Source organism: Syzygium oleosum, unplaced genomic scaffold (assembly GCF_021117445.2).
Source record: "Syzygium oleosum isolate NSW1041296 unplaced genomic scaffold, Sole_v2.1 Sole_v2.15, whole genome shotgun sequence".
Lineage (NCBI taxonomy): Eukaryota > Viridiplantae > Streptophyta > Magnoliopsida > Myrtales > Myrtaceae > Syzygium > Syzygium oleosum.
This window is the reverse complement of record NW_026607499.1, coordinates 4,909,327-4,935,560: the sequence shown is the minus strand read 5'-3', so window position 1 is coordinate 4,935,560 and position 26,234 is coordinate 4,909,327. Positions and strand designations below refer to the sequence as shown.

Sequence of the window (26,234 nt, the reverse complement as noted above, 5' to 3'; positions counted from 1 at the left end):
CCTGAAACTGCTTATTCTTACTCAAGACAAATGTTCGTGGTCCATCCACAATCTTTGTTATTTCTCTTTTCTTCCTTAACCATCCTTCAGCATCTGATCCACTAGTATTTCAGGAGACAGGAAGGCACCTAATGCAGGGTAATAGTCCACACAAGAAAGGTGAAAAACATTTATAAAAGAGTGCTGGTATTTCTGCATACATGCACTCGACATGTCCAACATGAACAGATCCTATCTTGCAATCGAATTACAAGCTGCATTGAACCATCTGTCGAGTTCTCATCCTCTCGGTTGCTATATTATACACATGAATCAGCTGGTTGGCTCCAGGTATGGGAAGGACAAAAAAAAAGAGAGAGAATGCGACACACAACCCTGAATCAAGAATAATTGTTGCTGGATCCTCATCAGGAATATTAAGTTTGTACTGGCGCTCCACTGTACCATGAGGCATTCTTGCAACAAAACAAGTTTAAAAAATATGCTTGGGAGTCAACTGCACTTGTAAGCAGATGCTTATCCAGCTTGTAGACCTTCCCAATTATATCTGGACATCATCCAATGAAAGCTCATGCGCTGTCAACAGCTTCAGCTTCTGTAGATCAAATGAAACATATAAGAGCATGAGCATTTTAAGAACTCTCTAGTGGCAGTAACTGAAAAAAGAAATTGATCCCAAATTGTGCAAGTAAATATGTTACCGTGATAAACTGCGGAGGATCATCAAGACTGGACGAGCCTAAGACCACTTCTCTCCTTAGCTTAGTTGTAAGCTTATGGCAAACCCTAAGCTGAGAGAGGAAACATTTCAAGAGCGGCAAACAAAGCACCGGGAAGAGCACAAGCGGAGAAATTAGTAAATTCTTTTACCTCTGATCTGGTAGCTCCACCAACAATGAACACAAAAACACGATTGCCTAGTTTCTTTAAGTCGCTAGATGCATGTCTTAGAACTGAATCACTGCAGGACGGGATAAAATCATCACAAATCGATTAAATTGATGTTTGCTCGCATAAGTAAGTCTCTCTAGCAATAAGCCCATGAAATCACAGGTCTTTAGGGAATGAGGAGGACAATGATTGCATATGCTTCAATAAGAAAACCCCAACAAACTACTACACTGATCAAGGTGAAGAGACATGGAAAATCTCATAATATGAATTATGTGACCTGACAGAGTCAGAAAATTAGACAAAAAAGGCATATCTAACTGAGAAAAGAAACCGAAAGACAGGACATGAGACTTTTATCTGTCAATTAAGGAGAAGCAAAAGTTAAAAATCACCTTGAATACCCATCATCAGAATTGCGAGGTCGGGCCCATGTTGATGTCCGTTTTGATCTCATCGAATGAGCAGCTGGAGTTGGATTAGATGAAACTACATGTGATGTCCCGTGAAAGCTTGGACTAGGATCATTCATACATGGATAATCCTCCTTTGGTAGTTCCCCTTTGCAAAGCTTTTCAATAAGCTCCTGAAGGAAAGGGAGAAAAGACCAAGCATTTCAAGGTAATTAACTACCGCACCTGATTACCATGACTACAACTACCAGTAGAGTCAGTTTCAAGCTCGCCCAAGTTGTCACCCAGAAAAATAATAGAAAACAAAAGATAAGCTTGCCAGCAAGAGCAAAATCCTGTTGACGATCTAGAAAGCTTATGAGCACTCCCTAGTATCTTGTCTTATACTGAAATTCCCATCTCTGCAAATTAACTTTTCTTAGTAAACTGATAGTTTAGTCATAGATGTCGCATTAGTAGGCCCACACATCACAATTAAAGCAGTAAACAAAGCTCCATGGCCTAAGCGCCAGGCAACAATACTCCTCTCCTTTTTACCATACAGCAAATGACATATCAGCCTCGTGTTGTGTTAATGAGATAGTTCTCATAGATCACATCTCTCTACCCCTCCTTCCCTCTCCTCCCTCCCTCCCTCCCTCCCTCTCTACTCTCTCTCTCTCTCTCTCTCTCTCTCTCTCTCTCTCTCTCCAGAGATGTGTGTGAGTATCCACATATAAGACCGTGAGGGAGGTTGTGTTGCACGTGAGCATAGCTGCCACACATATAAGATCCATATAAAAATTATGATTCATTTGACTACCAAGAAAGTGGAAATTTTGTCAAGAAATCTGTACTTATTCTTCCTGGAAAAACAATTAAAATATCCCCCCACTTCCAGTTTAGGAGACTAAAATCAAGTCTTTTGAGATTCCTCCCCTCATGCAACTGAATGAAAACAGTAAGTGGGAGAAAACCGTGGATTAAATTTACGGCTTTCATGCAACAATTTCCCCTAAGTCTTTTGCATGTCGAGCAATTACACTCAGTTAAATCTTTTGTTCTTTATATTCTGAGATATACAACCATCCTTCTGAATACATGGAACATCTTTCCTTCGAATTGCTGGAAAGTAAACAAGAGGCCAATCTGACAACAAAAAATCTTTAACTGCAAGATTTGCTTCTTATTCCTTTATCTCTGGTGTTAATCTTTGTTCGATAGGATGGTAGCACCTGCATGTGCTATCAATGGTGATAAATCGTATTGTGACTTATCCTAATCCCTTTGGTGTTGCACTAATAAATAGAGTAAGCACATCCTTTTGGGAATGACAATTTTAACTCAGATTCCAGAGCTGACATGAAATGGATTTGTCTCATTCAGACTCAACCAAAGTTCACCCACCAAGTGTGCTTAATGCCTTTTCCAAAAACTCCATCTAATGTATTTCATTTATGGTCAAAGAGAATTATTACCTCTATCATGGGATAAAAGCGCGACAACTGCCATGTTTCTTCTTCACAGGTGCGTTCTTTTCTGGCTGCACGTTTTTTCTATTTAAATAGAGGTAGTCAGAAAGAGGCATTTGAAGACAGAAACTCGCTGTTGATGAGGAGATCATATCATACAATACATCTACCTTATGCATATCGAACTTAATAGTAAAGGAACTCATATTGCTTTTCTTGGTATCTGTTGCTCCCCCCAGCAATCTCATGTTATTCACCGCATTCATATCATCCATGGGTAATTTTGCAAGCTGAAGGAGGGAAGAAGAAATGAATTATATAATTTCTGTATTAACTGAATTAAGATGGCCAATCAACTGGCACAGTAAGGATGTGTATGTGTATAGGTATATAACACTTATATCTTCTACCAGTTGATGGACCACCAAAGAGAGACGATGAAATTGCGAAAAGAGTTCATGAAATTGGGATCAGAACTACCTTCATCAAATTGAGACCCTTGTCACCCTCAAATTTCTCTGGATAGATAGCTGCAAGAATCATTAATAACCGTAACTTATTTTCACGAGTTGCATCCTGCAGGAAAGTATGTTTTGGTCACATATTATCCTGATCATGCTTCAAGAGGGCATCAAGCAGATTATGCAACATATGCATTACCTCCTTCGCAGTCAAAAACTTAATTACTTCTTTCATTCCAGCATCTCCAAAAACAAGGTCCTGCTCCAGCTGCCCCAGTTCTCTAAGTCCCATCTCTCTAATAATCCTATTGATTTTCCCTGCAACCTGTATAGGCATAATTTACTTGTATTGTATGTTAAACGATCATCAATTTAAAAATTTTCATATAAATGATAAAACTATATCAATCACACATCCTACAAACAAAGGGGGATGAGAATCTTTCAGGAAAAATTAAATGTATGTATCTAAAACCACTGTAATATCTGCATTAGTGATCTGCAAGACAATACAAGAATAAGACGGAAGTTGCAATCGGTTCAATATTCTTCCTCCAGAGCAATTAAAGAACGCAGAGCATGAATTGAGAATTCTTTTAGCAATGCCTACACATTAAACTAAGACATCATCACCAATTTGTATCAGCCATGAGAAGCAGACAAGCAAGAGATACAAAAAAGTGCCAGGACCTGAGAATGAGGCAAAGCAGACACAGGAGATAAGTGCAGATCCCATTACCAACAAAGCTCCAAATTCAAATCAGAAGTGGCAACTAACAGCTGTACATCTTAGTCTAAGGTCCGGACTGCAGATATTACCAACATCAACAAACTCCATACAGGTCGAATTAAAGCCATCCCTCGAGCAATACCTAAGTACCAAATTTTTCTTTTCCTCTTATTCAAGATAATCACTATACCAAAAACACAGGAGAATATCAGGCTTCTTCGCCAAGCTGTGCAGCTAAAAGAATTCCTAGTTCATCAATACTTCACAAGCAGAAAATTTTCTAGTATAAGAAAGTTTTTACTCATAGGGAAACTAACCTCTACATGGAGGGAGAGTTTGTCTATTTGCTCACTATATTGTGGCAGCGCTTGAACCATTTTCTGCAAGTCCCGAGTGGATAGTTCACTGCCGTCTCTATAAAAACCAAGAGTCAACATGTCAAGAGATGCATTAGTTTAACTCAAGTTAAGTAGAACTCACTGCTTTAACTTTGACAACAAGAGACAGCACCAGAAAAAAGCAGAAATCATCATTTACTCACTACAGGGAGGGGAGACAAAGCCAAAAAACTGAATTTGACCAGTGGAGAAATCTCAAAAATAAGTACCCACGGAACCTCTAAGGAGTGGATGGAAAAAGACAGTAGCAAGAAAAGTAAACAAAAAGGATGAGACCGCAAGAAGTGGGTCAACAACCAGCGTGATGATCAGAGTTTTAATGCAACATCCACATCTCAGCTTGTAAAGGACCAATATGTTTCATGAGAACAGTTTCCCACTTAAAGTTGCTTCAACACTCGAGAGAATATCGGAACCCTAAACAAACTTTTGAACCTCTCAGCAAAGTGCAGTGTATTAGAGGAAATGACTAGGCTTCATACAATTACATCAAACGTGTCCCAGGCTCTTGGCAAACACCTCATGCATTCTATCCAGAAAGAATGGTAAAAAGAAACAAAACAAGAAGATTGAAATGGAAAAGATGTATAGTGAAACAGCATGAAAACTCTGCTCTCTCAAACTAAGCTCCAATCAAGTGCTCAATGACTGCTTGACACTTGACTAGTGAACATCTAGATGCAATTTGATTGCTGCAACAAAAAGATGACCTAATATCCCATTAAAAGGAGAATTTACTATTTCACCAAGTTTTTCAACAGACTGTTTAACTAAGAAACAATGGTAAAAAGAATGGTAAAAAGATGACCTCATGCATTCTATCCAGAAAGAATGGTAAAAAGAAACAAAACAAGAAGATTGAAATGGAAAAGATGTATAGTGAAACAGCATGAAAACTCTGCTCTCTCAAACTAAGCTCCAATCAAGTGCTCAATGACTGCTTGACACTTGACTAGTGAACATCTAGATGCAATTTGATTAATGCAACAAAAAGATGACCTAATACCCATTAAAAGGAGAATTTACTATTTCACCAAGTTTTTCAACAGACTGTTTAACTAAGGACATGGGAGACACTGGCTAAATACGAACAGATCTAAGAATAATAAACCAACACATTGACCAAAATTTTTTGGCAGTTGGTCAACAATTTCTCTTTAGCTTCAGTATCTTATAGAACAAGGTTTTCTAATAAAACATTTTTATTCCTGTAATGTCAATAAAAGCCAAAAAAAATTTCAACCAACCTTTGTTGAATTTGTGCAGCCTTGTTTTTGGATACAAAGCTGGTCATCTTCTCATGCAACCGTTCACTAGCCTGACAAAACAGTCAATGACCAAAGAGAATCGATAAAGTTCTGAATGAAGCAAAACATTGGATAGTTGAACTTACATCTGCTATATGCGCATGGCGAAGCTCTACCCAAACAGGATCATGATCCTCCAACATAACTTCCTTTTTCTCAGGTGTACCATTTGTTTTGCTTGGTACCTCATGCACGTATTTATTTCCCTCCATATTCAACAAATCATGGCACATAGCATCGTACGTCCATTCATGTATAATAGGAGCAATCTGGAGCACAAAAAGAGAAAAAATGTCCTCATCATGACTAGTACAAATGAGGAAAAAAAATCGAGAATACAAGTATAACTACATTTGAAAACATATTGCAAGACCTGGTCTACAGATCTGTCAAGAATGAGCAACTCGCATGTTTCTGTCTGAGGAAAATTTGGATTGGATTGCTTGTATTTTGCTAGGCAATTCCAGATCCCAGCAGCAAGTTTCGTTGGAATGAGATCACGGAAGGTTGTCATGGTGTTCGCATCAAGTGACTTGGCAGCACGGTAGCGTACAAAAGGAAATTCCTGAAAGCTTAAGGGCACATACTTGTAAAATATGAAATACAACACTAACTAAGAATTGGAAAAGTAAATGTGTATACCCTCAATGAAGCAAAAACTGTAGCAATGCGAGTAGCCATGACATTCAAACATGCATCACCTCGGCGAGTATTCTCATCATCCCCAAAAAGGTCCTCCAGAGCCCGTTCATTGTCGGTAATGAATCCCTGTAAAGGAAATGGTATTGAGGATTTCTCCGACCTTAAAACTACAACACCTTTATCAATGTGCCACATCATGCAAGTCAAACGTAGTTCAAAGTGAATTCTGCAGTACATAATGTCCAACACACTGCCCAGATAGGACATGTAAAACCGACTGTGAAATCTCATCATGGAAGAAACAAATCTTCTACACCATAGCTGAAAGCCACAAGAGACAACTCATCTGGATTATAATTGCATTGACACATTATACAGCTATAGCTCAATAAAATGGATAGCGTGGATTGTATCGACTACAAAACCAATTTGTGGAGTATTAATAAAAATGATCATTGCGTGGAAAGTTAATTGCTGTTTTGTGCTAAACCCAGTGTGTGTGCAAATAAAAAGGATCATTGAGTGCAAAGTTAATTGCTGTTTTGTGCTAAGCCCAGTGCGTGTGCAAATGAAGAGGCTAGTCAGATTGATCAGATACCTGGCTGTCTATTGCAAAGTACTCCAAATTCATCTGCAGATCCCATAAGAATGAATTAGCAATTGAAACTGGTTTTCATTTTCCAGACAATTAACGTTTCCATAGCAGATAATCTTTTAACCAACAGAATATGACCTCTCTCAGTGCACCTATGCGTGGTAGGACAGTTGAATCCCGCTTGACTTGAGCGACTAATTCTCTTGATATCGGAGAGCTGAAGAAAACAAACGCCCTTGACACAAAATGGGGATAAAAAAATCAGTAACAAGAAGAAAAAATGCAGCACTTCCAAAGAACAACAGCAAACAGAAAGAAACAAAGAGATGTCGACATACTTCTTGTATAAAGGTGATCGTCCAGACATATCGGACAGAAACATTGTAACACTGTAAAATAAGGGACAGCGGGTAAGAAAGATTAAGGAAAACCCATCCCCACATCCATAAAAGAATCAAACAGAGTGATTGGAGAAATGTAATGATGAGGAGATATCTAAATAGACGTTAAGCATGCCAGGAATAAAGAAACATCCATCAAACGAGAAATGCAATACTTTTCTTTAGATGGCTGGATGAAGTATATAGCATCCATGGAAGGTAATGGCTGCCTTCGCCTGTATATGTCTTCAACCACTGGTCACAGAAAAAGGAAGTTATTATTTCCCAGAAAAAGAAAAAGAACTACTTCCCACATCAATGCAACAATATAGTGAAAACTATAATTGCTTTAGAAAATACTTCTGGACAGCTATATCGTCAGTTAATCTGATTTGCTTGAACTCAAAAGGTGGCCGAGCAAACAGTAGCACCAAGCATTAACAGCAAGCAGCAGATTAAGCATTTGGTCAAGACGCCGTGCATCAAAGGTGAAAATAAATTCGTAATCATATCTGAGGGAGAAATGAAAGAATATCAACTATATGCAGGTGTTAAATCCTACAGAAGGAAGTTATGGTCTTCAAATTTAAAATTACTAAAGATAGGGGAGCGAACCGACTATGTAAAACATCTACTTCCTGGCTTTGCAACATACAGAAGAGCTGACACCTCAAGAGTTCCTTAATACAGATAAAAAGTAAGTCATAATCAAAATAACCCAGGATTGGGAGCTGTAAGCAGTCATAGAAAATGTGAGGTTTCATCCAGGGAATAGAAAGTGGAGAATATACTCTTTTAGAAAGGACGATCTATAACAAAGCCATTCATGCAGAAAAAGAAGTGTCGAGCTTACAACACATGGCATGCTTATTTAAAATCAGCAAACCATTCAAGGATTTCCGTTAATTGCACATGACTGACAACAAATGCACATGTTTGAAAAACGCGAGCATTTAATTTCTTTGGTGATACCACATTAACATGAAATAATGTATCCACATGATATAATTTCTCATTTGTCGTCACCTTCGGATTCTCTAAGTTCAGCTCAAGACTTGCCGGTTCATATCATATATAACAAAAGAAAAATACTTAATATACGGGATTCTGAAATAATAAATCTTATAGCTGAAGTGATCAATTCAAGTTAAAGGACATCTATTTCAGTTAAAGAATGTCTTCATGATTGCTCTAGAAGAGATGCAAGGGGACTGTTTCAGGTGAGGACATGCTATGGGGGTAATTCACATGGGATTATATTGACTCTCTCTCTCTCTCTGTGTCAATTTCTTTTTTATTTCTTCACTCCTGTCCAGTAAACTTGTAAATCTATCATATATTTAGACACTAGATGAATCAACGGATTTTACCATAATTTTTCTAATCATCCAATAGGCCAGTAGGGTTACTTTTCAAATTTTGATGGGGCAGCTATATATCACATTACATGGAAGTGGAACCCATCTGATATGATGCGAGGTCTTGTAACCGAAATTTCTCCACCATGGCCGTGCAATTCATGGTGCTACAACAGGAAAAACATTTTTATGGACAATTATATTATTAAGCTGAAAAGAGATGATGGAGTGCAAGTACGGGTAATCTATAAAATAAGGCATTAAGAAAAAAGCATGCATAAGGGAGGATCTCTGAATTATCAAACACAACATATTGGATTTCTTGCATTAAGCTAACGCCATGCATTAAATAAAGTTAACCACAATAAAAATCAAGCTAAGTTGGACTTCCAAAACCAAATAGATTATCCAATAAATTCTTACATGAGACTCCTTCCTCAGTGATGTCAGCCATCTTACAAGAGCAAGACATTATCTTAACTGTAAGTTTGTCCATGATGAGTACCTACATGCAGAAAATTTGTGCTACTTTAAAAGCTTAGAAACAAGACTATATGAATAAACTCACCCCAAAAAGGCACATAAAAGTAACATGACATTCACTTAAACATAATATCGATATACAATATCTCACAAATTAATTTCAGCAAGGTTCAAGACATAAACGAAAACGAGCTTTGCTTATACCTCAACGGTATTTCATACTACTTCACTGTTTTCCAGACGCAAAAAATCAGAAACTATACAACAGCTTGAAAAAGTATTTGTCAAGATAGAATCTGTATAGAAAACAACAGTGCAAACAAAAGGATACGGTGAAATTACTCGGCAAGAACACATGAAGATGACTGTCTAGGACAATTGTAAACTAAAACTCGATAATACGAGTATATATTATCAATGCTTGTACAACAACTTCTTGTTGAGATGGGTGAAAATGAGAGAGTAGGAAGGTATAAACAGAGGTATCCTGGTATTACTGCCACCAACAATAAGGAAGTAGCAAAGCCCTTGAAGAGAGAGGGGCAGTTTGGTATTGGAGCTGCTTGAAAAATTGTATGCCGTAGTACACATATTCAATGACTATGACCAGATAGCAAACTAAATGGAATGTATTGAGGACTTGAATAGATAAAATCTATGGATAATTCTTCCCTTTCATGTGACACAGGCAACATAAGTCCAGGAAATGTTGACTGCCAAAAGAATTCATCATTTGATAAATAAAAGGAGGTCAAAAAAATGCATGTACCTTCCATGTCGATTTAGAGTCACCAGTTTTAGCTGACCGTAGCATTTCATACAACAACCCTGATTACATGTCCAATTTAGATAACAAAAGAAAAAAAAATAGAGGTCAATCATCGGCAAATGAAAGCGCGACATGTCCAGCTTCAGTTTTTTTATGAAATTAACCGTGGCAAAGAAGAAAGGCTAAACGAAGCATAAACCCGTCAAAAACAAAAGTTACAGAACTAGGCAATATAAAAAATTAATAAATAAATTCAAGTGAAAATCCCTTAACCTGAATCAGATATAATGAAATTTCACAATGAAATCAAAGCAGCCAATTTCTAATCTATGGACTCAATGCAACAGATATAGCAGGTAGTCCATTGCACAAAGCAGGTTCCTTCTGACACGCACTAACAAAAAGTCAAAAAAAAAAAAAAACTGATGATGGTGATTAAATCTTCAACTACAAGGAACACTGCAGCTTATATCTGTCTAAGAAACTGCTACACCTCCTCCAGAACCCACAAATCTGAACTTCCATCTTGGTTTGCCAAAATAGGCAATCTGATCAACCAACCATGCACTCATGCAATTTAATAACATCATCATTAACCTAATGGTGCTAACGTATTCTAAAACATAATTAGTATACATTTATATACCTAAACTAGGCCTTCCCAAACATAGAAAACAACTTGGCTGCTAATGAGTTTAGTTTGTTTGAAAAACTAGAGTCCACATTACATCCTTATTCAGAAAAAAAGGAGTACTATAAAGAGCTGCTACATTCCCATATCACATAGTGAATGGCATCAAAATAATGCTTCCAAGCTAGTTGAGACCCAAACTAGGGAATCGACTAAGCCTAACTCGTTTGCACGCTTTCTAACCAATTCATGTACCACGTTCCGATTCCCACACCGTGACCTGTATCTAAACTTGGTCTAGATAACTCTCATTTACATGCTGTTCCTGTTTGTCCCCAGACGAGCGAAAAAAGTTCAGTTCGCACGCATCATTGGAAAATGACAGATAACAAATCAATATGACCAACCGACAGAAGCCACCACTCGCGTGTTGTTTTGGTTCCACACAATTGCACGTACAAGCCCAAGTTGAGCAGAAACACGATGCACAGATCACGCTCTAAAAGGCAAGCAGCAACTCAAGCACTGTCTGATACTGCACGTACTGATTAACGATCGACCACGAAAATTCCGGTTCGACAAAATGCTCGCGCTTTCAGTGCAAAAAGGGCAAGCAGCAACTCAAGCACTATTTGATACTCAACACAGACTGATCAACGATTGACAACAAAAGGTCCCGTTCAACAAAATGCCCGCATTTTGACTTAGCGAAAACGGAGTGCTGCGATTACGCTCGACAAGGCCCTCCTCCGCTCACTACACTCCCAATCACACAGCAACATCCTACCAAAAATAGCAAAGACACCGACCGCCGAATCGCCGGCCCCCAAACCAATGTCCATTGCCCAGTAACACAACTCCCAGTCGCGACGAAAGTACAAAACACGCGGGAGGAAGCGATAAGCTCCACGACTCGTGCGCAAGGCGACAAGGAGGAGGAGGAAGAGGAGGAGAGGATTCGAGGAACTCACGATCGCGCGTGATTTGCCTGAAACTCTTGTAATCGCCACCGTAGGAGGACGAGTCGGAATCGGAGTACGACATCGCCGGCACGGCCGAGGAAGCGGAGGAGGAGAAGAAGAAGAACCTCCCGGCGCTCTCCGCAGCTGCACGCCCGCCGCGCGATTCGATCGATCAGGAGGAAGCCCGGAATCGAGCGCAGATCGTGAAGCGAGCAGTGATCAAAGTCGACGACGAAGGTGCGTCTACGGTTGAGAGAGAGAGAGAGAGAGAGAGAGGATTGATTTTCTGTTTACCTTTATGAGAAGGAAAGGGGAAGGGGGGGGATTGGAATTTTCTGAATAAAAGATATTCCATTTGGAAATGGCATCGTTTCAATAAAAATGAGTTTTTTTTGTCTTGAAAGAATGAAAAATGGACTTTAGGATAGGAGGAATATTACTTCGATAACCTTGTAGAAAAAAGTTATTATCTCGGAAATAAAGAAGCTAACGATTAATTATTCTTGAAAAACAAAAGTTCATTTCCGCAAAAAATAAATGCAACCGGCAATTGGAATTTAAAAAGAAGAAATGATCGTGGGACAACACCCGTTCAAATATTTAACAATATTAAGCATCCGTAACAAAAAATATCAACGTGATTATTCGGGGATGACGTGTTGACCGAGCCCCAAACGTCGAGCAAGGGCAAAAGCGTCGTTTCACGGAGCTGCCCTCGGGCGATTGACCGGGGCGAGGAAATTGACGGGACTGCGCAAGACCTGGGGCGCCATGCCTCGTTTACAGTTATACCCCTCGCGTTATTTTTTGTTATTTTTTTTCCAGAAATTTGACGTAGGAAAATAACGCGTGTTTTTTTATTAATTATTTATTGGCGACGGTTTGATGATGTTAGGCATAACGGTCGACAGCTAAGGAAGTTGGGAAACGCAGTTGAACGGACCGCTCTTCGATGTTCCATATATAACTAGAAGACGAGACGACAATCGATGGTAGAATACACACGCATTTGAAGTTTCAAAGCAAAAAGAGCCACGCCAAAGTACAACCGAGTCCTTTGTTGGGACAAAATGCGGGACTCGTTCTAGGAGGCATTTCGGGACATTCCAAGAAAAATTGGCACTCCTTTCCTAGAAATTTTCGGCGCCGCTCGATTACACGAATTCGTGTGTACATTCCCCGTTCATAGTGCTCGCTTTTCCATTTTGTTGATTCATGGCTTCTTTAAGCTGAAAAAATGCTTGGTTCGGAGATGAGCGGATATAGTTCCATACTTGAGTTCGGCTCGACTTAATGTTGAAAGCAATGAGTAAGCTTTGGTCCATGATTGGATTAACAACCTTAGGAGGGATATATTGCGTTAGGTTCGGCTTTTCCAAGGGATTTTGAACCTCTAAACCCCTTGGGGAAACTTAAAGTGTTTAGCAAATTTTTTTTGGAACCTCTTGGCCAAATACTGGTCTTCGCAAAGCTAAAAGCTCAAGGCAAGTCCTCATCTGTTTTTGGCTTTTAGCATTTTCAGAAGGTCATTTTCCAAGGTTAAATAATTCTTTTTTCTTCCAAAACTACTTTTACCAAATTTTCGTTTTCTAGGTTTTGCACTCATAAGAACTGTTCATCTTCTCTACGCAAATAGCTCCGTCTTGAGTTGCACGAGTTTGGCCGATGAGGCCAAATCTGGTTGTTCATGTGACCCCAAGCGACTGAGCTAGAGCCGGCTCGCCGGCCTTTGAGTCCTTTGCCAATTTTGAGGCTATTTTATTTAAAAAAAGAAATAGCAAAAGTGTAATTTTTCCAAACACCATTTAAACAAAAGTTGTTTCCTAATGCATTTTTACCAAATACTACTTTCATTTCGAAAAACCTCTTTTAACCTAAAGTGCTTTGCTTTCCCGAATGCAACCTTAATACACAGTTGCACTCTATCGTGAAATTAAGAGGATAAAACTCGGAGACCTTTTAAATTTGGAGTAGCCCTGGATCAGAGTTCTGATTACAGCCCCCAAGTCCAGAAAGCATGGGACCGGGCACCCTCGGACAGCCCAATGAACGCACACGACCGGAGGCTTAAGAAACCGGAGAAAATCTCGATCAAGCCCAGCGCTTGGTGATCCTTTGATCTTGCTATCTTAGCAGGCTTCTGTCATCAAGCCGTCAACCAAACACTCGGGGCATTTTTTTGGGTGTTAACATAACCCCTTTTAAAAGAATTGAATACCCATGTACTGTCAATATCCTCAAGATAGGAAGAGACATGCAGTTAATAATCATACCTTTTCATCTAGCATGTTTAGTCCCACGTCCTCTTCAAAAGCCATCGCGTCACATTATTGGAAAACCTATTTCTTCATACGGTGGTAGTGAGCCAAAGCTCTCACCTTTTCATCTACTTTCTTGGTGAACTAAATTATGTTCAACCTTTTGCTTGCAAACTCTTCCTCCCATGGCACCAATCACTAGCGCTTCAATCTTTACTATTAGCCGTCCCGAGATATACATTGCTCCTTTTTATAATCTCAAGGGATTCGAATGGAAGGGCGAGCTTTCTCTTCGATGCGTGGACGAATCTGAAGATGACATCAATCCGGTTATTCTTGGCGCTCGCTTTAAATCACTTCTTGTTCCTCCATCTTTAGATCAATGTTTTCGTATTCTCCTAACAAGTCCGGCCAAAGACGAATCCTCTACTTATGGCTTTTCCAGTTTTATATGTGAAATTCTTCCAGTGATTTTCAAGGATAAGACCTCACATGTTACCCCTTTGGAAACAAGCCCGAATTGACTCGACTCCAGAGCTCTCCTGCTGTGACCTAAATTTAGAACCTGGTTTAATAGGTTCTCTTCTCTTTGTTCTTTCCTGCCTCCCTCCACTAATTGCTTTTTTCCTTTCTTTTACGGCCTCTATCTATTACTCTCCTCGATATCTTTGCCATCCCTAGACGCTCTTCTTATGGCAACGAAGCTCAAGTGATAGAGGCAAGCCCATGTTCATATTTTTCTAGCTTGTCTACTCACGAGCTCTCCCGTGACTCCTTTATCGACGAATATTTTCTAACCGAGGGCGAAATTTCTTCTGAGGAGCATATGGCTTTCCGTCTTTAATGGCTGTCTCGATTTATCTTTTGTCAAAAGGAAGAGACTTGCTTATTTTGGTCGAGCTGTTCTGGCTGCTCTTTTCAGAGCTATCTCAAATGCGCAATTGTCATCATTGCATAGAACAAGCTCTGAGCTCTTTTTTGGGCCTTTCCGTAGTTTTTTGAAGTATGGATCTGTCCGTATGTTTCGACTCTTTGTTTTCTCAAATGTGTCGATCGACCTTCCATAGCATCATGACTTGGATTCTCAGCCTTCCTTTCCTTGACAGTTTTGGTGGTCGACACTCAGCCATTCATTCTTGCCGATCATCAATGGCGTTTCCACGTTCAAACATCTCCTTTAATATCGAATTCTGTCCTGCAGATATTCCTGGCCTCTCTATCTACTCTTCTAACAGCTAGGCCACAGTGGAGAAATTCTGGAAGGTAGTCTTGGTCTCCGTTGATCTTCCTCTTAAATTTCCAAACCGAAAAAAACTATTTCCTGGTTTTGTAATTTACCATCCACAATGTGCTTGACAGTTTGGGTTGGCTTAGGAAATCCCTATGCCAACCATACATTCAATGGAATTTCCTTTTTCTCAACAAATTGGTAGAGAGATGAAATTGCTTTCAATCGCTAGTTACATTTACCATAACATTGATCAAAAGATGGAGGAAGGAAGCCATTTAAAGTAAGGGCCAAGAATAACCTGTGTCATCATCGGATTCGTCCATAAATTGAAGAGAAAGCTCATCCTTCCATTCGAATCCCTGAGGTTATCAAAACGACCTATTTATATCTCAAGACGGCTAATAGTAAAGATAGAAGCCCTGGTGGTGATTGGTGTCATGAAAAGAAGAGTTTGAGAGAAAAAGGTTAAAGATTATGTAGTTCACGAAGAAAGAAGATGAAAAGGTGAGACTTTTGGTCCGGTAGCATCGTATGAAGAAATAGGTCTTCCAATAATGTGATGTAATGGCGTGCTTATGGTTAACCGTCGAGGGAGACGTGAGATGAAAAATTAAAGATCAAATGTGCACGTCTCTTTCTATCTTGAGGATAATGATTGTGCATAGGTATTTAAAAGTGTTGAATAAACCATTCGATCTTTTAAAGGGGTCATACATTAACACCCAAAAAATGCCTAAGTGTTTAAGGATCACCAAGTGCTGGGAGCGATTAGCTGATGTAAAATTGGTCGATCGACAGAGATGTTAACCAAAAAGGACTAAGTGCTGGAACGAATAGTCGACAAATGAAGTATACCAACTCAACCGATGGGGAGGAGTGCAGGAGGTAATTGTCAAGCAGTAGAATCGAGAATCTCAGATATTGTAACCATTTGTAGATAAGTGTTATTAAATAGAAGGAGCCACATAGGTCATGTTTAATTTCTTATTAACCATTTATGTATTTGTCAATTGTGGGTATAAATACCCGAGTTGTAATCTTTGTAAAGAACTGATCAATCTATCAAATAACTCATGTTCATTTATACTTTCAATGTATTTTTACTTTTTACAATGCCGGTTGCAATTGTTCCTAATATCCGTATTTTAAATTTCTTGCCATTTACTTTACTGTCCAAGAATTAACAAATGACCCTTCAATCCTTTGTCCATACAACTAGTTTGTTAATTTGAAAGGTATATCATCCATTCTGGCGAAAATCACAATTATCTTCGTCGTCCATCCCAAATCAATGAACTCACTCTATCCACCTCCTCCGTCACCTCTATACCTTCACCACCGCGATGCTACTACCTCCATCTCCTGACGACCTTTGTTGCCAACACTTCTACCCGCACCAACGGCCCATCCACTTCACCTTCCGAACTCCGCCCCGCCGCCGCCACCAACACCTCCACTGTCCCCTAGTTTGGCCTTCTCTTCAATGCCACCTTCTCTAACTATCAAGAATCACCAGAGGATACGATGCTCGCAAAAAAAATGAAGCTCCCCCCCCCCTCCCCCCATCTGATCTAGATAATTAGTCGAGCCAGTCTCGTTCATCTTTAACAGAACAATATCAAATGGATCAACTGAACCCTAACCTAGCCCGTGAGGGGGAGCTTCACGAGCGACACCTACCCAAGTCCATTTTTAAAACACTAGTGTCAATTGAGCCAACACACACACACACCCACATATCCAAAAGATAGCGTGATCGGTACAATCTGGATTTGACACTAAGATCGCTACAGTATAGAAGAAGATCCAAGGTAAACTCACAGGCAGAGGTGGCGATACTAACACTTGATTATTCCTTCCCATTTTCGTGTTGGGCATGTGTTATCTCCTTTTCTGAACAAAACCCAGATACCAAAATCCCCCAAGAAACATACAAACAGCGAGGTAAAAAAACAAAATAAAGATAGGAGGGAAATGATGACGAATAGACCAGACGAGGATCGAGAACAGAGCCTAGAAACAAAATGCCAAAATCTTACTTTGACCCAAATGACACATCGTTTCCATTCCCCCTCTATACACCCCCGGCCCCAAAGTCCAACGGCCAAAACATTTGCACCCTTCACCTCCAAAAAGAAAAAAAATCAGACATATTTAAAGATTAAATAACTTCCACGAAAATGTCCCCTGCTATTATCATATTACGAAGAGAGAGAAAACCACAAAAAATATTGATGGGTAAGAAAGAGAGGATTTGTCTCGAATTCGAAAATTCAAACATGATCTATCTAAGGTGAGGTTGCTGACACAGAGTCCCCGTCATCAATGAGCATACCATTTGCGCTACTGCTGCTGCTAGTGCAGTACCGGCACAGTACCTTGCACTTGATCACGTGGCCGTAGACGTAGAACCCGGGTGCGACCATGATCCGGACCGCGGTCGGGACGAGCCTGTCCCGGGCCTTGTCCGCGCCCATGTCTTCCATGTAGACCGGGTCAAACCGGGTACCCTTGTCAACCCGGCAGATCGGCAGGCCCGGGTGGACCGAGTTTGCCAGCAGGTGGACCAGCCACACCCCCTTGGACGCCCCGAAGAATGCCTGCAGCAGCGGTTCCGGCCACGCCCTCGTCCACCCCAACATCAACACGATCTCACTCATCTTCCTATCGCAAAATCTGCCCCCGAAAAAGATGAGAAAAAACGAACATTAACTCCCTTCCTACACTTAGAAAAAACGTACACATTGCTTGTCAGATGACATGTTAGTGAAATTCTAATTTATTCAGACCTGCTGAAGTCTTCGCTGAAATGCCTCGTGCCTTTATTCAACACCTCGTCCCACGTCAACTTGCACAGCACGTTGAACGACGTGAGGTTGGCCTCGCACCGGTCCACCGGGTTCAGTATCGCGTTCGCCGCGCTCTTCTGGAACCCGACCGACTCGAAGTCCTCGAAGAAGGCCCTGTTCAGGAGCGCCTCGAGCTGGAGCAGCAGGCTCCGGGGGCTCCTCGACGGCGGCGAGGCGGCCTTGACGTCGTGAGGCTGGAGGAGGAGGAGAGACACCCGCTCGTGCAGCTTGCCCCCCATGTCGCGGAGCTGCATGGCGAGCGACCGGCTCAGGGACCGGACGGAAGACCGAGCCCCCGACACCGCGACGAGGAAGGGCTCGATGACTTTGTCGTTAGAAGTGGGGATCGGATTGACGTGGTGGGTGTTTCGGAGGGTCCGATAAGGAGAGTTATTGCATTCGTCCAGGCCGGTCTTCAGGCTGTGGCAATAGAGCTCGAGCTTGTTGAGCTTCTTCTCGAGCTCGGCCATGGAGTACTTGAGCCTGGAGGCCTCCAGGATCGCCTCATCCCGCTTCCTCGTGGTTTGTATCAGCTTGTGAGACAGCTCGGCGAGGGCGATCTTCCACTGCTCCTCCATCACCGAGGAGGAAGCCGACGACGGGGCGTCGATGGACCGCGGGCTCCTCTTGGTCAGCGTGGACAAGATGGACCTGAAGATGCCGTTCGGACTCGGGATCGAGTGCCGCCCCAGGCCGTGGTGGTGGCCGCCGTTGTCGAGGGGGACCACGGAGATCTTCTCGCGCGCGTGCGGGCGGCAGTTGTTGCACGACACCGAGACGTCATCGCCGCCGGACGATTCCTGTCGCTTCTTGCTCCCCGGCTTGCCGCTTCTGTGGTCATGGTGCAGCGGCGTCGGTTGGTGGTGGTGCCTCGGAGTGGTCGGCGTCGGCCGCGCATGAGAGGTCGGTCCCTCGATACTGTTAGCATCTTCCTCTTCTTCTTCTTCTCTTTGGCATTCTTGGATCTGCAAAAATCAAGAGATCAAACCAGCTGTTCCCTTTCGAAAAACGAAGCAACAAGAACAAGGGTGTCCAGTTCCGCGCTTACGGGAGTGAAGTGGGGGGATTGGAGAGGGAAACAGAGAGGAGGGGAAGGTGGGGATTTGGAGGAGGAAGAAGGAGAAGAGGATGGTTTGGAACGAGGCATTCTTGTTGTCTGAGGATTGACGATCATGCTCTGCGTTCTTTCTCTGTTGGGGACACACTCCAATATATTGTTGTCATTCTGTACGTGGGGTGAGTTTTATCCCGAGGAAGGAGAGAGCGAGTGTGTCTAGGTTGCCTTTGTCCGTCTTGTAATCCTGCTCTTTAAACGACAGGAGTCGCAGGAGAGATGTGAGTCTCTCTCTCTCTCTCTCTCTACAGTCCACAGGGCTGGATACCTCTCGGTGAGATGAAAACCTTACGATGATGTTGAGCATATTATATGATCATCGTGAACAAGATCGCGGGCTTTGGTTACGAATGTGTGCAATTTTGAGTTTGGTGGAGTCATTGGTAAGAAGCAATGACTCCACCATAATGGCCATCATAATGGTTTGAAGAATTTAAGGCCGTCGTAATCCAAACGATACATTTATGGCCATCCGCCTGGTCCAATTTTGACGAGAGAATGTGAACTCTGCGCGATTTATGGGGATCTAAGTTCATTCATCATCATCGGATTCGTCAGGATCATGGTTTTTGCTCCAATGCAGTGCTTTCTCTCGTGCTCATGTATCACGCACGACGACATGGCTGTAAATGCTTGTGTATTTATGGCAGGTAAAAAGACCATCTAACGCTGTAAAATGACCATAAAATGGAGTTTTCTACTAGTGCGAAAAGATAGGAGGAAAAGGACCTTGAAGGAGGGAGCCATTCGCATGCTTACTTCGAATTCCAGCAAAAAATAAATGCCCCCCGAGTGCTTAGCTTTGCTAGGGCTAGGAGGACTAGCTCCTATTTGGGGGGGAGGGGGGAGGGTTCATTCCACTATAAATGGAGTCAGCATCGAATTTCTACATTGGCAATCGAAGCGAAGGGAAAGCTTGCTCCCATCGGGTTTGTTTCATCAAGAGAGTCGTGGGTTTTGGGTTAATAATAAGTGGGGGGCGACCTCTTTCTGCTTAATCGATGATTGCCTCAGGGGTGGGTGAAGTGGGAAAGCAACGTTTGTCGAGAGAGTTAAAGGGAAGGGGGGCTGGCTAGGACGAGTGCGAGAGACCCGGTCAGTAGTTGTCGTACATTTATGAGGGATGCTGGAAGGAGGAGTTGTCGCATTTAAAGCCCCATGTCAACTCCCACAACCACCCGCGTTCACCCTCATTTATATAGCGAACGAGAGAGAGAGAGAGAGGGCATGTGAGAAGAGTAAATGAGGATAGCTTGCTTGGCTAACGTGGTCCCCCGCGATCGCTGTTGGCAGCAAAAGCTTACAAAAAGAAGAGGCAGAGGCAGAGGCAGAGGCAGTGTCGTCGTCTTTCGCGAGGATGGGATGGGATCGTGATCCCCCCAAGTGTGCCCCTTTTTCCAGGTCTCCACTTCCCGATCTCGGGTTGCGGCTCCCGTCGTCCATAGGGGGAGCATTCAGACGAGGACGAACATGGCGGATGTCGTGCGAAACGGCTTCGACATGGGCCATCTGTAGACACGGCGTGACGGCAGAGTTTATGGGGATGGGCTTGGCCCGTAGAAGGAACGTCTTCCATGCGAAAAAAAGTTGGGCCTCGAACGGAAAGTTTGTCTTTGTTAATTGGATTGCCTAACTTGGTGTGTATCCACGCACATGAGATGTCCGTTCTCATGGACGTGATGAGTACATGAAGTATGGTGTGCACCATATGATCCTATTAGGCACGCGCCCGGCCCTGCTCGGGACATATGGATTTGAAGGAAACTTTTGAACGGGTTTGGACAGAGCTATTTAGTTATGATGCTCGTGCCAAGTCTCGATATTAATGCAAGTATATTTAGTTATGGGTGGTTTGTGCAACAAATTAGGCCCGACCTAAGGGTTTGGCCCAGTCTAGTCCCTTGTCGCTCCTAAATAATCCTATATACATCTCGTGTTTAACAACAACAGCGATAAGGCCCTTCAATGGTCTATGTTGAGTCGCTTTTACTTTCATTTTGAATTCTCACTTTTGCTTCCGGCATTCAAGATTTAATTTTAATGAACATTAAACATCTCAAGCATTTAAAGTTGCACAAAATCTTAATGCCTGGAGCTTGGTTGGCTGACTCTTGACCTCAAGATAGGGAGAGAGAAAGTAGGGTACCCTTGTGAGAGTAGGTCAATTTTTGGCTAGAGTGGCTTTTGCAAGCTCCTCTTTTCTTTTTGTTTTTAAAGCTAATTTAAATTCATACCCTTATTGTTGTAAAATATTTTTCAATCAAGTATCTGCACTATGATTACATGCAATTGAGGGTGAACGATTCCAGATGCTGTACAGATTTCACTTGAAAACCTATTGAAACAGGTTCCTTGTTTTTTGAAACCTGGAACCTATCCTGTCACAGGTTCCAGGGTCGGTTTCAAAGTCTATTCATAATCTATTTTTACTATGTTTTGAACGATTGTAGTAAACATCGCCTTTTAATTATCACCACTTGTTTTTACAATCTACTGGACACAACTTATAATTAGACACACGAAAAATATGAAACATTAACAAACTAAAAGTCTTAGTTATAAAATAGAAGCTCAAACTAGTGATTCCAAATTATATACTCATTATCAGACGTCATGGAATACCGCAGGACCGCGCGAAGACATAGACCAAGAAAAACACAAAAACTTATTCCAGATTCCAAATTCCATTTACCTATAACCTGAAATCTACCCGTAACCTGTAACCTACTCTATATATCCTAAAACCTGAAACGAGACAAGTTTTCACCAATTCGATTATCAGGTTCGAGATTTTATCTTGGAACCATGCTCGTTCCTATGATGCAATTTGGTGGGTTGACCAAGTCTTCACCGCAAGATAGAGACCATTCCCCTGTAAGAGCAAGGGAAATTGTTAGCCCATAACGGGTTAGTTAGCTCTTTTCTTCTCTTTTTAACGCTAATTTAAATTCATACCCTTCTTGTTCTAAAATTGTTTTTTTTATTAAGTATTCATACTAAATCAATGGCGACGTTATTACTTGTTCTTGGCCAGTGTTATTACCTTAATATGGAGATGATGAGGAAAATTTTCTTCAATTTTTTGTTGTAGATGACAAATTTATTTTCCACAAGACAAAGCTTCATATACAACTTATTTAATCTAGATTATATTCTATATATTATTTTCACAATTAACATTTTCTTTGGACACATTAGGGTATTCTAGACCGAGTAATTGAAAAATCAAAATTAGATTTGGCTTAAAACTATACTTAATAGTTGAATAAACAGAAAATTATGCTCTACTTATAATGGATTAAATTGATATTGTAAATAAACCGCGTTTCATAGATAAAATAAAAAGAAAAAGAAAAAAAGGGTGCCATGGTAAGTGAACAATTAATGTACAGATTTCATTGTCCCTTTTTTAAAATTAATTCATGATGATTGTGCTAGTCATGAAAAGATGGGAAAGAAATCGAAGAACACAAGCTTAATAGGCTGTAGAAGGGTCGCATAAGTAAACTCCTACGATATACTATTACGTGACTAAAAGAATAGGTATCATGTCTTTTTAGATGAAAATAGTTTATATAACTTTAACTCAGATTAGCCTATCGCAATTGTGCATGGCACAAGCAAATCTTTCAGCGTTATTTCACGACATTATTTTGAGTCAAGTTCATCATAATCTTTTAAGATTTGAAACGCATTATCTATTTCAATGGGAAGTCCATAACCAGAATCTAGGACAAACCCAAAACTTCTCATTTAGGAGTTTTCGCAATATGATAAGCTTTATTTAAGTTAGAAGTTTGTCTAAATCGATCTAGATGATCGAATTAACAATGATCATGGGGTTAGAATAAAATACATATGTTTATTATCCGACAAAAACATGTTTTATCACAAATTAACAATAAGTATGTTCTTTCATGACGTGTAATCCTGTACATTTTTCATATTTGGCCAACCTTAACCTCTCCAAAAATGTCTTCTCTTCGCTCTGATGAAAAACAAAACCTAATACAGAAGAAGAAGCAAAGAAGAAAGACGAAGAAAAGAAGGCTATTTTCGTATAACAATCTCCTCCCCGGAACGTTGATCCCAGTGCTTGATCCACCTACTCTGACCCTTTCCACCGCCGGTGCTCGCCACGTGCGCGATGTCCAAGCCCTCCCCCACGGGCAGAAACACCGACCGCACCAGCCGCCGCGATCCTCCCTCCACCACGCTCAGCCATCGGGACGCGTCGCCTGCTCCGGAGCTCGCCGCGTTCTTGCACACCAGGACCGCCCCGCGACTGCTCAGCTTGGCCATCCTCAGCACCTTGGAGTAATCACTTCGCCGGCTGTCGATAACCATGAATTCAATCTCTTCGAGCTCCTCCATAGCTGATTCCGGCTCCCCGACGATCATCTCAGCGGCCGCCCCACCGGCAGCTCTGATCGCCTCCAGGTACTCCGACCGGGACACCTCGTCGGGGACCACGCACACGTGCCGCCCGAGAGTGTGGCGGCCGGCTACCGCGAGGCCGACGCTGGTGGCGATGACGCCGCCCCTCGACCAGGTCTCGACAATGAGTTGCGCGTTCCACCCTGCCGCCATGGCGGCCACAAGCTCCGGGACTCCGGACTCTTGCCGAGCTTCGAACTGCATTTGGTCAGAGCAATTTTCAGTGGAATCGTCAAGTTTCGGTTGGAAACTTCAGGGACTGACATATTTTTCAGGCAAACTCCAGGGGAATAAGTTTCCAGGACAAAACGATGGAAATCTTGAACAAGGGTAAGAGCTTACGGATTTGATGGTGTCGATGTAAGCTTTGGACGCAGTTTCTGGAGACCAAACTAGCTTCATCGCTTCTCTCTCTCTCTCTCTGTCTCTCTCTCGGACTCTCTAGCTCTGTGCTTGGCTTCTTCTTTCGTTGTTCCTCGGCAAGAAAGTATCAAGACTGCCTTCTAACAAGAAGAAGAAGAAGAAGATGATGATGATGATGAAGCGATGAGTGGTGAAATGTGGAGGAGGGGTATCTATATCTGAGGAAGAAAGCGTGGTGGGTTGACTTGACATGGATCCGCGCAAATCCAACGTGCGGGATTGGGATTCCAGTGGATTTTCCCCATCAATTTGATAAAATATTGCAGTTTCCGAGCACCAACCTGGCTTTTGATTTGAAGCAGCACTTTTTTTGTTTTTTTTACTTGTCAAGTGTCAAGGCTACACGAGTGTATTCGGACACGTACACGTAAGTTGCCACTTGGTGTGCGAACTAACTTACAGATTTGGAGTCTGACGCCTCCTGCTAATCACTCGTGACATTGACCTGGTTTTTAACTCAGATTTTAGTCAAGAAGCCTGATCTGGTGAAGGCTATGTTCAAACCATAAGTACACCTGTCAAAACGCCCATTCCAAGACTAATATTTAATAGATTGAGTTATTATATGAATTAGTTATATTCAGTAAATGCATTATAAATAAATTTAAAATGAAAAAATTCAAAATATTATAGGTATTAAATGGGTTCATTACTTACTTAAACCCAATCCACTTCCATACTCTTTCTCACCCTCACTTGGTCTTGCATGAGTTTTCTTCAATTGGGTTTAAATATGTAAGTGTTTTTAGTAATATGGGTCTCATCGGATATGGATTTAGTATAGATTGGGTTAAGTATGGGGTCATTAGATTTGCATTGCATGAAAATTGATCAGAACGGGTTAATTTGAATTGGATCATTTTTGACCCGACCGTATGACGAGTTTAACACATAAAGTGTTGTGACTTATGCGTTTCGTAACACATGTTTTAAACTACAACACTTAATAGATCAGATGGCAGGCAACTTTGAAAGAAACCACTCCCCAAAATGCTTCTCAATAGCTTTATCTAAAGTGCAGCGTTTCTTTCCGCAATACGTTCGAACTAATTGTTTCAAACCATATTAAACATAGCAAAAAAGAACGGTAAATTGAACTTGAACTTGTCGAAAAAGCGGAGTGATCCTCGGAGCCAAGTCTAAGGTCGGAGTAGAACGACTCTGTGGGTTCGGGCTTTGGTTCTTCTTCTTCTTCTGAATTTGTTTCTTTTCTGTTCATATAGATAAAGTCAAACTATTTGCCAGTTTGATGGAGCCCAGCATATGTTGATTCATCTCGAAGTACGTGGGGATCAGATCGACCGCATAGAATATGATGGTCAACAGCGGTAGGAAACCGGAGCTGCTGTCTTTCCTTCCCTTGAACTCTGCAGAAAAAATTTTAGGTCGCTCCAGCTTTGCTGCCTTCGACGTCCATCTGACTCCGTCGCCCCTTCCCATTGGCCGCCGGCGTACGCGTTGACCATCTGCGTGGCTGACGTGGCTGCATCGCTAACTGTAATCCAGCCTCTCCACTCCACCACCACCTCAAGATGTTACGTGTCCGAAATATTTTTTCTGAGAATGCGTAGGTAGCTGTCATTCCCATCGCCATTTTTGCTTGCTGTGAGCCGCCTCCCGTCGGCCATAAGACATGAACTACAATAAGGTGCACATTTGAAAAATATATGCAATATATATATACACACACAAACGCACACATGATTATTCATATAATGCTCAAGTTCCCTTATTTAAGGAGCTGGCTTACATAAGCTACAGTTACCAGGTAGTGTAGTTGCGATATAATAGTGCATGATGTACATTTAGGTCTAAGAGATTGAAGGTTGGAATTTGTAATCGCGCGCAAAACACGTGAGAAAAAGAATAGCGAGATGTGATGCTAACGCCCGTGATAGCAATCTTCAATCACTCTTTAAGAATTGAATTATGTGAAGCAAACTTGCAGATGATCAGATGATATCATATGTTTGGATCTTAAGGTAGCGCATGATAACCATTCTGGTTCTGTCCAGAACTGGTTTTCTGTTCCAGAAATAGCTTTGGACCAGAAATCCGTTTGGTAATGCAATTCCATTTTTCTATTTGTGCACAACTTTTTGTTCCATAACCGATTCTGAAGCAGAAATTAGAACTAAAAAAAAGTAGGTTTTCTATTTCTAGACAAAAAATGAGAATCATTTATGAGAGAACTCTTTCTTCAAAACACATGTTCATCTGAAAGTCACGATCTTTGAGGTGGGAAAAAAAAGCAAAAAATCAAAAATTTCAAAACTTCACAGAATGGTTTAGAATCTGTGGCTACCCACTTTGAGCGAAATTTAAATTTTTTAGGTGCCGAAAAAAATAAAAAAAATCAAAAAATCAAAATTTTCAAAATTTCACAAAATGGCTTAGAATACCTATGGCCACCAACTTTGAGCGAAATTTAATTTTTTTTAGATGCCAAAA

At 41.4% G+C, this 26,234-nt stretch overlaps 3 protein-coding genes across 4 annotated transcripts; all 3 read right to left on the bottom strand.

Annotated features, from left to right (window-relative positions):
• Nucleotides 1-142: 142 nt before the first annotated feature.
• On the bottom strand, nt 143-11,776 carry LOC115687807 (SNARE-interacting protein KEULE). Of its 2 annotated transcripts, XM_030613477.2 has the most exons (20): nt 11,481-11,776; nt 9,879-9,937; nt 9,050-9,131; nt 7,445-7,523; nt 7,227-7,277; nt 7,027-7,123; nt 6,892-6,924; nt 6,294-6,419; nt 6,025-6,216; nt 5,738-5,920; nt 5,592-5,662; nt 4,264-4,360; nt 3,416-3,541; nt 3,236-3,331; nt 2,926-3,045; nt 2,762-2,839; nt 1,287-1,477; nt 871-961; nt 702-791; nt 143-595 (listed from the first exon to the last, which is right to left on the bottom strand). In XM_030613477.2, the coding sequence occupies exons 1-20, from the start codon at nt 11,551-11,553 to the stop codon at nt 542-544; spliced, it is 1,989 nt and encodes a 662-aa protein (XP_030469337.1). In that variant the 5' UTR covers nt 11,554-11,776; the 3' UTR covers nt 143-541. The 2 variants fall into 2 exon arrangements, with proteins under 2 accessions (XP_030469337.1, XP_056174343.1); XM_056318368.1 differs by lacking the exon at nt 9,879-9,937.
• A 5,354-nt stretch (nt 11,777-17,130) lies between these two features.
• LOC115687803 (IRK-interacting protein) lies at nt 17,131-19,375 on the bottom strand. The gene is made up of 3 exons (XM_056318509.1): nt 18,858-19,375; nt 17,750-18,774; nt 17,131-17,636 (listed from the first exon to the last, which is right to left on the bottom strand). Exons 1-3 carry the CDS (start codon nt 18,981-18,983, stop codon nt 17,249-17,251), a joined length of 1,539 nt encoding a protein of 512 aa, XP_056174484.1. The 5' UTR covers nt 18,984-19,375; the 3' UTR covers nt 17,131-17,248.
• A 3,463-nt stretch (nt 19,376-22,838) lies between these two features.
• On the bottom strand, nt 22,839-23,983 carry LOC115668547 (uncharacterized). Its single transcript, XM_056318585.1, has 2 exons — nt 23,703-23,983; nt 22,839-23,558 (listed from the first exon to the last, which is right to left on the bottom strand). The coding sequence occupies exons 1-2, from the start codon at nt 23,760-23,762 to the stop codon at nt 22,974-22,976; spliced, it is 645 nt and encodes a 214-aa protein (XP_056174560.1). The 5' UTR covers nt 23,763-23,983; the 3' UTR covers nt 22,839-22,973.
• Nucleotides 23,984-26,234: the final 2,251 nt, after the last annotated feature.